The 14,566-nt window shown below is 45.9% G+C and overlaps 1 protein-coding gene across 1 annotated transcript in view; it reads left to right on the top strand.

Moving 5' to 3' along the window:
* Positions 1 to 990: 990 nt before the first annotated feature.
* Positions 991 to 14,566, top strand: part of kif14 (kinesin family member 14) — a 50,832-nt gene continuing 37,256 nt past the window's right edge. The window contains exons 1-17 of the mRNA XM_035774525.1: positions 991 to 1,042; positions 1,349 to 2,542; positions 2,738 to 2,992; positions 3,331 to 3,418; positions 3,529 to 3,627; positions 3,780 to 3,832; positions 3,929 to 3,959; positions 4,141 to 4,248; positions 4,976 to 5,092; positions 7,007 to 7,125; positions 7,530 to 7,702; positions 8,083 to 8,230; positions 8,373 to 8,436; positions 8,870 to 9,054; positions 9,522 to 9,624; positions 9,759 to 9,916; positions 10,100 to 10,247. Coding sequence (XP_035630418.1) covers positions 1,464 to 2,542; positions 2,738 to 2,992; positions 3,331 to 3,418; positions 3,529 to 3,627; positions 3,780 to 3,832; positions 3,929 to 3,959; positions 4,141 to 4,248; positions 4,976 to 5,092; positions 7,007 to 7,125; positions 7,530 to 7,702; positions 8,083 to 8,230; positions 8,373 to 8,436; positions 8,870 to 9,054; positions 9,522 to 9,624; positions 9,759 to 9,916; positions 10,100 to 10,247 — 2,928 coding nt within the window. The 5' untranslated portion in view covers positions 991 to 1,042; positions 1,349 to 1,463. The remainder of the gene's footprint in view (positions 1,043 to 1,348; positions 2,543 to 2,737; positions 2,993 to 3,330; positions 3,419 to 3,528; positions 3,628 to 3,779; positions 3,833 to 3,928; positions 3,960 to 4,140; positions 4,249 to 4,975; positions 5,093 to 7,006; positions 7,126 to 7,529; positions 7,703 to 8,082; positions 8,231 to 8,372; positions 8,437 to 8,869; positions 9,055 to 9,521; positions 9,625 to 9,758; positions 9,917 to 10,099; positions 10,248 to 14,566) is intronic.

The following is a 14,566-nucleotide window of genomic DNA, read 5'->3' as shown; positions in this document are numbered from 1 at the left end:
ACGTCTCAGCCGCGAAGTGTTAGGTCAAACAGAACGGGACAGCTGAGTGTTGAAGCATTTAGCGAGTAAACATTGTCTGTCCTAGGTTGCAACACTCACTACTGAGTTCCAAATTGCCTCTGGAAGCAATGTCAGCACAAGAACTGTTCAGTGGGAGCTTAATGAAATGGGTTTCCATGGCCCGAGCAGCCGCACAAGCCTAAGATCACCATGCGCAATGCCAAGCGTTGATTGGAGTGGTGTAAAGCTCGCCAGTGGTGTAAAGCTCGCATTCTCTGGAGTGATGAATCACGTTTCACATTGGCGAATGCCAGGGGAACGCTACCTGCCCCAATGCATAGTGCCAACTGTAAAGTTTGGTGGAGGATTCATAGTGGTCTGGGGCTGTTTTTCATGGTTCAGGCTCCTTAGTTCCAGTGAAGGGAAATGTTAACGCAACATCATACAATGAAATTCTATACAATTCTGTGCTTCCAACTTTGTGGCAACAGTTTGGAGAAGGCCCTTTCCTGTTTCAGCATAACAATGCCCCTGTGCACAAAAGGAGGTCCATACAGAAATGGTTTGTCGAGATCGGTGTGGAAAAACTTGACTGGCCTGCACAGAGCCCTGACCTCAACCCCATTGAACACATTTGGGATGAATTGGAATGCTGACTGAGAGCCAGGCCTAATCGCCCAACATCAGTGCCCGACCTTCCGAATACTCTTGTGGCTGAATGGAAGCAAGTCCTTGCAGCAATGTTACAACTTTTAGTGGAAAGCCTTCCCAGAAGAGTGGTGGGGACCAGCTCCATATTAATGCACATGATTTTAGAATGAGATGTTCGACAAGCAGGTGTCCACATACTTTTGATCATGTAGTGTAGTTGTGCATTTTGTTGAGACGATGGATCTAGTCTCAAGCGTGGAAATACTGCCATCTACCTTTTAAACACAGGCTCTGCTGTGGACGGTGACGTAATATGTGTCTAGCCAATAGCACACCACTGATAGGAGTTTGAAATCGACGCGGGGCAGATGTCAACCACTACAGTGAAATGGTAAACAAACTCCGAAGAAATTGTTAAATTCTTCGGTTTTGAGAAGGAGCTGGCAAATATAAATGTGAATGTCCGAATTATATTAACGTTTCACGTTTACTTATTAAATTGATCAGATGATCATGTTCAGCTTTGCAATGTGTTATGGACAGTTAGCTAACGTTAGCTGGCTAATTTAGCTAGCTAAGCTAACGTCGTACACCAACTAAACGACCAAATAAAACCGCATGCATTGTTGTCTAGCCAGCTCATGTCCGAATGATCCATTTCTTAATACAACTAACGTTAACTTTAAACTTTTTGCAGGGGAAGATGTGCACTTTCATTGATTTGTCTACAGGATAACGTTGGTAACATTTTTCTTTTGGAGTTGACGAAAGTTTGTAATACATTTATTATTATTTTTTAAATAAACTCAGCCATGTCTTTATATTCGACATCAGCGAAAAAGCACACCGCTTTTTATGACCATTTCTTGACATCAAGGGTTCCTGACACGAAAGACCAAAAAGCTGCGCGAGGAATGACCAAAGGGGACGATACGAAATTATTGACATTGGATAAAACCAAGGAGATAAACACGACCTATTTGAACTCTGCACTGTCAAAAACCGGAGGTCAGAGGAATGGCACCCCCGGTCGAGGGCGTCTCACTCTACAGAGGAAAACGGGTACGAACGGCGACACTGTGATGAGTGAAAATACAATGGAAATCACTCAGAATAAGACACCGGTACCCGAGAAAAGACTCACGTTGCAACGCAGAACCAGGACAGGTTCAATTGACAAAAGCGCAAGTAATGACACCAGCAAAGCAACAGAGAGCTCGAGAAAACACTGGGTCAGCAGTACCGACTCTCAACATTTCAAAGTTCTCTCTGAATCAAACCCTCGAACGCCTGTTAGTGCAGTTGTATTGCGGTCATTCAGTCTGAGGGACAGCTCATCTAGAAGTAAATCAAGAGAAGCTGTTCATCTTTTAAACACTCCTTCTAAAGGAGTCAAACTATTTGCACCAAAACAGCCAGCAGCCCCGGGTAAAGTAGATGTGACAAAACCCGAGGATCATACCAGAACTTTTTCAACACCCACAAAAATGACTCCATTTGAGAAAATCACAGCAAAGAAGGATGCCTTTGAGAGGTTGGCTGGGAAAGAGATCCCAAAAGTGGTGGCAGAAAAAACGGTAGGCCTAGAGAGGCCGAAGACACACTCACAGGTGACTGTCGAAGCTGCAAAGCCTGTTGCAACTCCCCATACTAACAAGTTTCTGGTCAGTAGTCAAAGAGCAAACGTGACCTCCAACTTGCTGCACGGGCAGGTGAGAAAGTACTCAACCCATGGCGACCTGACCATGGCTAGGTCCTCGACTCCTGCGCCTACCTTCTCCACCGAGCTTTTGCTCCCACCCAGTGCGATGCTAAAGCACGAACAGGGTACCCTGAAAATGGAGAACAGTGCCGTGACAGTTGCGGTCAGAATGAGGCCATTCAACACCAGGTATAAATATGTAGCATCTGCTTGTGATGAATTGTTAATTGAAATTGCATTCAGCCAGCTCTTAATGACATTTTTATTGTTTGGAATAAATATTGCTGTCTTTGAACTTGTATTCTACTAATTTGTTTCTACAGTTATCCATAAATAGTGACTTAAATAATGACAATGAAATATATGCCTTTCATTCATATTCAGGGAGAAGACTGAGAAAGCATTGCAGGTGATCTTCATGGATAACCAGGAGACTCTTGTCCAACATCCAGACACCAAGCAGAGCTACTCCTTCACGTATGACTTCTCCTTCTGTTCCGTCGACAAAAGCGACCCCGGCTTTGCCAGCCAGCAGACGGTGTATGAAAAACTAGCAAAGCCACTTCTGGAGAGGGCCTTTGAGGGCTTCAACACCTGTCTGTTTGCATATGGCCAAACTGGATCTGGGAAGTCTTACACGTAAGGCTCACTCCCACAACTTGAAGAAACACTCAAATCGTATAATGTATTGGTTCTAATGCAAGGTTTCCCAAATTCGGTCCTGGGCCCCCACCGGGGTGCATGTTTTGGTTTTTGCCCTAGCACTACACAGCTGAATCAAATAATCAAAGCTTGAAGATGAGTTTGTTATTTGAATGGGCTGTGTAGTGCTAGGGCAAAAACCAAAACGTGCACCCAGGGCTAAGATGAGGAAACCCTGGTCTAATGTAATGTTCCTTTGTGACGCAAGCCTGGTAAACTGTGGTTGCATCCATATGTTCAATTGGACTATATGTTCTTCTGTTACTCTCCTGCAGTATGATGGGTGTTGGGGAAGAGGCAGGTGTAACACCAAGATTCTGCGAGGAGCTCTTCTCTAGGCTGTCTGTGGTTGATAATCAGGAGGTACCCTATTGGCTATTAATTCAGATAATATTCCTACCAAGTTGCACATATTGTTGACTCTGTTCAGTTATCATGCAATGCATTTTTATGTGGCTGTCGCTGTATTACAGGTTACATGTCATCTGGAGATGAGCTACTTTGAGGTGTACAATGAGAAAATCCATGACCTGCTCATTGCCAGGAATGAACAAAACCAAAAGAGGTGGCCTGTGAGTAGGACAAACTCCCTATAACCGATATGAATTGAAACATGACATTTCAATCCTGACATTTCTATTGAATGGCCCTATGATCTGTGTTGTTTCTCAATGCCATTTTACATCAATGAGCTTAGTAATGACCAAATGCTCTGTTTTTGTAGTTAAGGGTGAGGGAACATCCAGTCAACGGGCCTTACGTTGCTGAGCTGACAACGTGAGCAAACGTACTCTTTCCATTCTTATCTTGTTAAATGTAATGATGGATTGCTAGTCTTATGGATTCACTCACTGACTATATGTTTGCTCACAGGAATGTGGTGAGCTCCTATGCGGACATTCAGGTAAGTTGCTTTGCAGACACAATTTCTTAACACTGGGCCACGTTCAGTTGTCAAACATTGTTGAACGTTGCAGATAGAAATGCCATTAATAGCCTCTCGAGTGGCGCAGTGGTTTAAGGCGAGCTCTTACCACTTTTGAACACTGCTCAGTAAATCTGTGGTGAATACACACTCTTGCCAGGGTTGGCTGGAGCTTGGGAACAAGCAGCGAGCCACTGCAGCCACGGGCATGAACGACAAGAGCTCCCGATCCCACTCCGTATTTACGCTGGTTATGACCCAGACCAAGGTGAACCTCCCCGCCCTGTCTCTTTGTGTGTGTATGCTGTTAGCGTTACTTTGTGCATCAAAATGCATATTATCCACCCACTGATGACAATCTGGGTCTGTTTGTCTTGTGTCCTTTGTGTTTGTGGTTCTTCGTGTTTCTGTTTTTATGCACATTTGTTTCATTTGTGTGTCGCTCATCTCCTTTTCTGTTTGAATACACACATACAGCTAACTGCCAAAATAAAGGAAACGCAAACATAAAGGGTCTTAATAAGGCAACCACAATCCAAAACAGCTTCGATGCACCTTGGCATAGATTCTACAAGTGTCTGGAACTCTATTGGAAGGATACGACATCATTCTTCCACAAGAAATTCCATAATTTGATGTTTTGTGTTTGGAGGTGGAAAACACTCAGGCGTTGCTCCAGAGACTCCCATATGTGTGCAATTGGGTTGAGATCTGGTGACTGAGACTTCCATGGCATATGGTTTACATAATTTTCATGCTCATCAAACCATTCAGTGACTGTTCTTGCCCTGTGGCTGGAAGCATGGTCATCCTATGGGACCTTAGTAGCTCAAATAATGGCCTGCCCAGCATTTTTATATATCACCCTAAGTATGATGGGATGGTAATTGCTTAATTAACACCTACTTTGTATCCCTCATTTACTTGAGTGTTTCCATTATTTTATCAGTTACTTGTATGTTTCGTGTGTGTGTGACTGTTCTCTGTCTGTGTAGACTGAGTTTGTGGAAGGGGAAGAACATGACCACAGGATCACCAGCAGGATCAACCTGGTGGACTTGGCCGGCAGCGAACGCTGCTCCTCAGCCCAGACCAGCGGAGACCGCCTCAGGGTAAGCACTGGTAGTTGGACTTGATTTCTTCATCCCGCTCTCGCTGACCTCTTGTCCGACTCCCACCCGCTCCTGCAAGAAACTGGTTCTGAACCCGACGGCCTGAACCCGAAGGTTTGAGTGAAATAGAATAGGAGAGCGGACATTTGTGCACTGCACTTGATATACTTTTTGATGGACTTTTATGAGCGGGATGATTTGCACACAGTAAAATAAATGTGTTATAAATATTTATGTCCAGTCAATGTTGGAGCCTAATTATAGCCTAGCTATCATATGTTTAGGAAGTTAATTTCCTTGAATATACAGCCTTGGGCAAAAGTTTTGAGAATGACACATGAATGTTCACAAGGTTTGCTGCCTCAGTTTGTATGATGGCAGTTTTCATATACTCCAGAATGTTATGAAGAGTGATCAGATGAATTGCAATTAATTGCGAAGTCCCTCTTTGCCATGCATATGAGCTGAATCCCCCAAAAACATTTCCACTGCATTTCAGCCCTGCCACAAAAGGACCAGCTGACATCATGTCAGTGATTATCTCGTTAACACAGGTGTGAGTGTTGACAAGGCTAGAGATCACTGTCATGCTGATTGAGTTTGAATAACAGACTGGAAGCTTCAAAAGGAGTGTAGTGCTTGGAATCATTGTGAATTCCTCTGTCAACCGTGGTTACCTGCAAGGAAACACTTGCCGTCTTCATTGCTTTGCACAAAAAGGGCTTCACAGGCAAGGATATTGCTGCCAGTAAGATTGCACCTTAAAATCAACCATTTATCGCATCATCAAGAACTTCAAGGAGAGCGGTTCAAATGTTGTGAAGAAGGCTTCAGGGAGCCCAAGAAAGTCCAGCAAGCACCAGGACCGTCTCCTAAAGTTGATTCCGCTGCGGGATCGGGGCACCACCAGGACAGAGCTTGCTCAGGAATGGCAGCAGGCAGGTGTGAGTGCATCCGTACGCACAGTGAGGCGAAGACCTTTGGAGGATGGCCTGGTGTCAAGAAGGGCAGCAAAGAAGCCACTTCTCTCCAGGAAAAACATCAGGGATAGACTGATATTCTCCAGAAGGTACAGGGATTGGACTGCTGAGGACTGGGGTAAAGTCATTTTCTGATGAATCCCCTTTCCCATTGTTTGGGGCATCTGGAAAAAAAGCTTGTCCGGAGGAGACAAGGTGAGCGCTACAATCAGTCCTGTGTCATGCCAACAGTAAAGCATCCTGAGACCATTCATGTGTGGGGTTGCTTCCTCAAGAGGCGGGTGGACAAACAAAACTCCACAAATTCTGACAAACTCCAAGCATTGATTATGCAAGAATGGGCTGCCATCAGTCAGGCCCAGTGTGGCCCAGAAGTTAATTGACAGCATGCCAGGGCGGATTACAGAGGTCTTGAAAAAGAAGGGGCAACACTGCAAATATCGACTCTTTGCATCAACTTCATGTAATTGTCAATAAAAGCCTTTGACACTTAAATGCTTGTAATTATACTTCAGTATTCCATAGTAACATCTGACAATAATATCTAAAGACACTGAAGCAGCAAACTTTGTGGAAATTCATATTTGTGTCATTCTCAACTTTTGGCCACGACTGTACAACTAGGTTCTGCTTTTCCGCCTATGCATATAGCCTTCAGGCTATTTAATTGAGACGCACATGGGTCATAGGCGCAACAACGAGAGAAAGACGATTTGCAGGCATAGACAAATGTGTTATCAATATTCATTTCCAGTCAATGTCGAAGCGTAAAATATAGCCTATCCTATATTAGGAAGTGAATTTCCTCGGAATGACATTTCCCACTATTTGTCATTTATTTTTTGCAAAGTTCAAAACCAGTCAAATTGGAGCCAATCTGTTCTCTCTATCAAATCCATCCAGCCTAACTGTATCCTATTCCCCTGTATCCCAGGAGGGTGCCAGCATCAACAAGTCGCTGCTGACCCTGGGGAAGGTGATCTCTGCCTTGTCAGAGCAGGCCCAGACCAAGAGGAAGGTCTTCACTCCCTATAGGGACTCTGTGCTCACATGGTGAGTAAGAGAAACTTCACTGACAGGCTAAAGAGTTGAATTCTTGTTATACAAACAATTGGGATGGGCTGAATTCCATTATCAAGTTAGAGATTTAATTGAAATGGAATCGACCCTTACCTTGCCACACCACAGTATTGTAAACTACAAACATATTTCATCAAGCTTTTGAAACTAATGAGAAGGAGGAGATATTGAGGTTTAGAATCCTCAATAGAAACATTGGTACTATTTAACATGGATTAACTATGTGGGGATAAGATCATGGTTTGTGTTGTTGGCAATGCCACTACCTGTACAAGATATCCTTATGAAATTGCGAGAGGTTGGTAAAGTCAGTTTGTGAAGTAAGTCGTTTTGTCGAGAGGTAAACTGAATGTTGTTTGTGTCGCCCGTGTGTCCAGGCTGCTGAAGGAGAGCCTGGGTGGAAACTCCAAGACGGCCATGATCGCCACCCTGAGCCCGGCGGGCAGCAATGTGGAGGAGAGTTTGAGCACGCTGCGGTACGCCAAGCAGGCCCGCATGATCATCAACGTGGCCAAGGTCAACGAGGACACCAACGCCAAGCTCATAAGAGGTCAGCCTCGCTCTCCCTCGCCATGCCACCACCCATCTCTCTGTCTTTCTCGCTCTCTTTTTCCTATCTATCCATCACGAGATTGAATTAGGTAGCCCGGCTCTAACCTTGCCTTCGGGACATAGTTATACACTGTCACTTTACACGGGGGCTAAGTCAACTGTCATGCAGGTATTATTGAAAGGAGATAGCTGCGCCACATCTACCTTCTGTGGTGTATCACCATATTATGTGTATTAAAGGGTAGGTTGCAAGAATAAGTTGTCTTTTGACATCATACATGTGATTGTTATGAACAAAAGCTCATACAAAATGGCTCCTCACTTTTCTGTTTTGTTGGCAATTTAACAAACAATGTCGTTTGTGTCTTTGTTTACTAGAGCTGAAAGCTGAGGTGGAGAAGCTGCGGGCTGCTCAAATGAGCTCTCAGGGCATCGAGCCGGAGAAAATTAACCTCTTCCAGCAGGAGATCTTAGCTCTGAAGAGCCAGCTAACCCAGCAGGAGAGGGAGATGGCCGAGGCCCACAGGTGACCACCATACAACCTCCACACGCCTTAGGCACTAGTACCAGAGAGGGTCTGATCTAGGTAGCAAAATATGAAAATGGGTCCGAACAACTGTTTTAGTCTTGGTTTGTTACTTTAATCTGATTCCTTTACCTCTTGTCAGAGCGTGGAGAGAGAAGCTGGAGCAGGCAGAGAAACGCAAACGTGAGGAAACCAAAGAATTACAGGTCAGTTTTAGTTTGTTTTAAGTGGAAAATGACCTTGATTTTACTGATATTTTTACTGATATAATGATATTACTCAAAACTTTTTAAGTTAACAGTAAAGTACCAGAATTTTGCTAACTTTCACGTTTTAATTTCATCAGATGACATCTTGTGGCCTTTTTGTGTACTTCAGATTATCACAGATGTCTGTAATTATCTCTGGCCCTCTGTGGCCCTATCACATGTAAAACAATCAAATAATAATGAAAAAGTTGTTATCCTATATATAAACCAATTTAGTGAATACCATTGGTGTTTAATATGAGGGTTTCAGCAAGAATGATCCTTAATATATTTTTAACACCTTGTATTAAAAACATTGTCTATTGTACATTTTTTCAAAGTCAATTCCTTCCTATATTTGTCTGCTTCCCTCTCCCTGTCTCCCTCTCAGAAAGCGGGCATCACGTTTAAGGTGGACAACCGGCTGCCCAACCTGGTAAACCTGAACGAGGACCCGCAGCTGTCGGAGATGCTGTTATACATGATTAAGGAGGGACAGACCAAGGTCGGCCAGCACAAGTCAGCGTCCACCTACGACATCCAGCTGTCTGGGGCCCTTATTGCAGACCACCACTGGTGAGGAGAACCGACCCACCTCTTTGGTTTTAAATAGCGTCTTTTAAAAAGGGGAAGCACAAATTAAAAAAATGTATTTATTTTTTATCTTTATTTAACCAGGTAGGCCAGTTGAGAACAAGTTCTCATTTACAACTGCGACCTGGCCAAGATAAAGCAAAGCAGTGTAACAAAAACAACGCGGAGTTACACATGGGAAAAACAATCGTACCATAGCCTCGTATAGCCTACTAATGAGTCCCGTCTGTCACTTGCTTATATTTTATTGTTTGTTTGACATGAAATAACTTTATTCCAGTGTAATTTTGTCGTCGTTCTTGACCTGTCGGTCCTTCTGTCTGTAGATTTGTTCTTTCTTCTCCAGGTTATTTCATAGGAAACACCTCTATTCCAGTGTCCTTTTGATGTAATTCTTGTATGGTTTCAGTTGCGTTATGGCTAGAATTGACTAAACTGTTCCTTTCCAGTGTAATTTCCAATGTGAATGGTGAAGTCAGCATCATCCCCATAGAAAACGCCAAGACCTTTGTCAACGGGAACCTGGTATCTGAGACCACTGTCCTGCATCATGTACGTATTGTGTACACACATACGATGAATAATAAAAAGCACAAGGTACAATATTAGAGACCTGACTGTGAGCTCAATCATGAATCACTCACGTTTTTTTAAAAACATTTTTTATATATCTCTGTGGTTTCTAGGGTGACAGGGTGATCCTGGGCGGCGACCATTACTTCCGCTTCAACCACCCGGCAGAGGTGCAGTCTGGGAAACGCGTGTCATGCTGGACGGGCGACGGCGATGGCCATAAGGACTTTGAGTTTGCCAAAAATGAGCTGCTCTCCGGGCAAAGAGCGCAGTGAGTCGACCACAAGATTCAGAAACGATTGCGATATGATTCCTGTCACACGTCAATGTGAATAACTGAAAGTCCCATGCGTACTGGATGAAAATATTTTTAGATGATCACATCGATGATGCAATACTGCACTTGTTCGAAAACTTGTTAATGCAATTAGGAGGCCATTTTGTTTCTTTCTAGACTGGAAGAGGAGATCGAGGAGGCCAGACTGAAGGCCAAAGAGGAGATGATGCAGGGGATCCAGGTGGCCAAAGAGATGGCCCAGAAGGAGCTGTCTGACCAGAAGACTCAGTATGAGAACAGGATCAAAGCCCTGGAGAGAGAACTGGTACGCCAACCCATGGCTTTACGCCAACCCATGGCTTTACGCACATGTAGGACTAATGTGTGAATGAAATCACTGACAAATCTCGGCCACTGCCTTCATGTTCACATCAGACCTTATGTAAAGTACCATGGTGTCTTCACTGTCTTGTATAATGTGAGTCATTTGGTGTAACGGTGTAATTACATTTACATTACATTTAAGTCATTTAGCAGACGCTCTTATCCAGAGCGACTTACAAATTGGTGCATTCACCTTATGACATCCAGTGGAACAGCCACTTTACAATAGTGCATCTAAATCTTTTAAGGGGGGTGAGAAGGATTACTTTATCCTATCCTAGGTATTCCTTAAAGAGGTGGGGTTTCAGGTGTCTCCGGAAGGTGGTGATTGACTCCGCTGTCCTGGCGTCGTGAGGGAGTGTGTTCCACCATTGGGGAGCCAGAGCAGCGAACAGTTTTGACTGGGCTGAGCGGGAACTGTACTTCCTCAGTGGTAGGGAGGCGAGCAGGCCAGAGGTGGATGAACGCAGTGCCCTTGTTTGGGTGTAGGGCCTGATCAGAGCCTGGAGGTACTGAGGTGCCGTTCCCCTCACAGCTCCGTAGGCAAGCACCATGGTCTTGTAGCGGATGCGAGCTTCAACTGGAAGCCAGTGGAGAGAGCGGAGGAGCGGGGTGACGTGAGAGAACTTGGGAAGGTTGAACACCAGACGGGCTGCGGCGTTCTGGATGAGTTGTAGGGGTTTAATGGCACAGGCAGGGAGCCCAGCCAACAGCGAGTTGCAGTAATCCAGACGGGAGATGACAAGTGCCTGGATTAGGACCTGCGCCGCTTCCTGTGTGAGGCAGGGTCGTACTCTGCGGATGTTGTAGAGCATGAACCTACAGGAACGGGCCACCGCCTTGATGTTAGTTGAGAACGACAGGGTGTTGTCCAGGATCACGCCAAGGTTCTTAGCGCTCTGGGAGGAGGACACAATGGAGTTGTCAACCGTGATGGCGAGATCATGGAACGGGCAGTCCTTCCCGGGAGGAAGAGCAGCTCCGTCTTGCCGAGGTTCAGCTTGAGGTGGTGATCCGTCATCCACACTGATATGTCTGCCAGACATGCAGAGATGCGATTCACCACCTGGTCATCAGAAGGAGGAAAGGAGAAGATTAATTGTGTGTCGTCTGCATAGCAATGATAGGAGAGACCATGTGAGGTTATGACAGAGCCAAGTGACTTGGTGTATAGCGAGAATAGGAGAGGGCCTAGAACAGAGCCCTGGGGGACACCAGTGGTGAGAGCGCGTGGTGAGGAGACAGATTCTCGCCACGCCACCTGGTAGGAGCGACCTGTCAGGTAGGACGCAATCCAAGCGTGGGCCGCGCCGGAGATGCCCAACTCGGAGAGGGTGGAGAGGAGGATCTGATGGTTCACAGTATCGAAGGCAGCCGATAGGTCTAGAAGGATGAGAGCAGAGGAGAGAGAGTTAGCTTTAGCGGTGCGGAGCGCCTCCGTGATACAGAGAAGAGCAGTCTCAGTTGAATGACTAGTCTTGAAACCTGACTGATTTGGATCAAGAAGGTCATTCTGAGAGAGATAGCGGGAGAGCTGGCCAAGGACGGCACGTTCAAGAGTTTTGGAGAGAAAAGAAAGAAGGGATACTGGTCTGTAGTTGTTGACATCGGAGGGATCGAGTGTAGGTTTTTTCAGAAGGGGTGCAACTCTCGCTCTCTTGAAGACGGAAGGGACGTAGCCAGCGGTCAGGGATGAGTTGATGAGCGAGGTGAGGTAAGGGAGAAGGTCTCCGGAAATAGTCTGGAGAAGAGAGGAGGGGATAGGGTCGAGCGGGCAGGTTGTTGGGCGGCCGGCCGTCACAAGACGCGAGATTTCATCTGGAGAGAGAGGGGAGAAAGAGGTCAGAGCACCGGGTAGGGCAGTGTGAGCAGAACCAGCGGTGTCGTTTGACTTAGCAAACGAGGATCGGATGTCGTCGACCTTCTTTTCAAAATGGTTGACGAAGTCATCTGCAGAGAGGGAGGAGGGGGAGGATTCAGGAGGGAGGAGAAGGTGGCAAAGAGCTTCCTAGGGTTAGAGGCAGATGCTTGGAATTTAGAGTGGTAGAAAGTGGCTTTAGCAGCAGAGACAGAGGAGGAAAATGTAGAGAGGAGGGAGCGAAAGGATGCCAGGTCCGCAGGGAGGCGAGTTTTCCTCCATTTCCGCTCGGCTGCCCGGAGCCCTGTTCTGTGAGCTCGCAATGAGTCGTCGAGCCACGGAGCGGGAGGGGAGGACCGAGCCGGCCTGGAAGATAGGGGACATAGAGAGTCAAAGGATGCAGAAAGGGAGGAGAGGAGGGTTGAGGAGGCAGAATCAGGAGATAGGTTGGAGAAGGTTTGAGCAGAGGGAAGAGATGATAGGATGGAAGAGGAGAGCGTAGCGGGGAGAGAGAGCGAAGGTTGGGACGGCGCGATACCATCCGAGTAGGGGCAGTGTGGGAAGTGTTGGATGAGAGCGAGAGGGAAAAGGATACAAGGTAGTGGTCGGAGACTTGGAGGGGAGTTGCAATGAGGTTAGTGGAAGAACAGCATCTAGTAAAGATGAGGTCGAGCGTATTGCCTGCCTTGTGAGTAGGGGGGAAGGTGAGAGGGTGAGGTCAAAAGAGGAAAGGAGTGGAAAGAAGGAGGCAGAGAGGAATGAGTCAAAGGTAGACGTGGGGAGGTTAAAGTCGCCCAGAACTGTGAGAGGTGAGCCGTCCTCAGGAAAGGAGCTTATCAAGACATCAAGCTCATTGATGAACTCTCCGAGGGGACCTGGAGGGCGATAAATGATAAGGATGTTAAGCTTGAAAGGGCTGGTAACTGTGACAGCATGAAATTCAAAGGAGGCGATAGACAGATGGGTAAGGGGAGAAAGAGAGAATGACCACTTGGGAGAGATGAGGATCCCGGTGCCACCACCCCGCTGACCAGAAGCTCTCGGGGTGTGCGAGAACACGTGGGCGTACGAAGAGAGAGCAGTAGGAGTAGCAGTGTTATCTGTGGTGATCCATGTTTCCGTCAGTGCCAAGAAGTCGAGGGACTGGAGGGAGGCATAGGCTGAGATGAACTCTGCCTTGTTGGCCGCAGATCGGCAGTTCCAGAGGCTACCGGAGACCTGGAACTCCACGTGGGTCGTGCGCTGGGACCACCAGATTAGGGTGGCCGCGGCCACGCGGTGTGGAGCGTTTGTATGGTCTGTGCAGAGGAGATAACAGGGATAGACAGACACATAGTTGACAGGCTACAAAAGAGGCTACGCTAATGCAAGGAGATTGGAATGACAAGTGGACTACACGTCTCGAATGTTCAGAAAGTTAAGCTTACGTAGCAAGAATCTTATTGACTAAAATGATTAAAATGATACAGTACTGCTGAAGTAGGCTAGCTGGCAGTGGCTGCGTTGTTGACTTTGTAGACTAGCTGGCAGTGGCTGCGTTGTTGACACTACACTAATCAAGTCGTTCCGCTGAGTGTAATAGTTTCTACAGTGCTGCTATTCGGGGGCTAGCTAGCTAGCAGTGTTGATTACGTTACGTTGCGTTAAAAGAACGACAATAGCTGGCTAGCTAACCTAGAAAATCGCTCTAGACTACACAATTATCTTTGATACACAGACGGCTATGTAGCTAGCTATGTAGCTAGCTACGATCAAACAAATCAAACCGTTGTGCTGTAATGAAATGAAATGAAAATGTGATACTACCTGTGGAGCGAAGCGGAATGCGACCGGGTTGTTGAGTGCGGAAGTTCTATTCAGTAGACGTTGGCTAGCTGTTGGCTAGCTAGCAGTGTCTCCTATGTTAAGGACGACAAATAGCTGGCTAGCTAACCTCGGTAAATTAAGATAATCACTCTAAGACTACACGCTCTAAACTACACAATTATCTTGGATACGAAGACAGCAAAGACAACTATGTAGCTAGCTAACACTACACTAATCAAGTCGTTCAGTTGAGTGTAATAGTTTCTACAGTGCTGCTATTCGGTAGACGGTGGACGTTTGCTAGCTGGCTAGCTGCTGGGCAGATAGCAGTGTAGACTATGTTAGGACGACGAAATACGAAGTTGCAATAGAAGTGCTGACTGTTTCACTTTGTTGTCCTCTTTCTTTTCCTTTTTCTTCTGTCCTTTGTCCTTATTTTGTCTTCCTTTCTTCTGTTAACTAGATATTTTTTGTTGTTATTCTTTGTAAGCTAGCTAGCTTCTTCCAGGAGAGTCCCTAGCAACTGCTTAGCAACAAGTAAACAATTCTGCTAGCAATTCAGCTAGCTAAGATAACTGTACAATTTTATGAAAAAT

This window comes from Oncorhynchus keta, chromosome 1 (assembly GCF_023373465.1).
Source record: "Oncorhynchus keta strain PuntledgeMale-10-30-2019 chromosome 1, Oket_V2, whole genome shotgun sequence".
In the NCBI taxonomy this organism is placed as follows: domain Eukaryota; kingdom Metazoa; phylum Chordata; class Actinopteri; order Salmoniformes; family Salmonidae; genus Oncorhynchus; species Oncorhynchus keta.
This window is presented reverse-complemented; position numbering and strand designations above follow the sequence as displayed.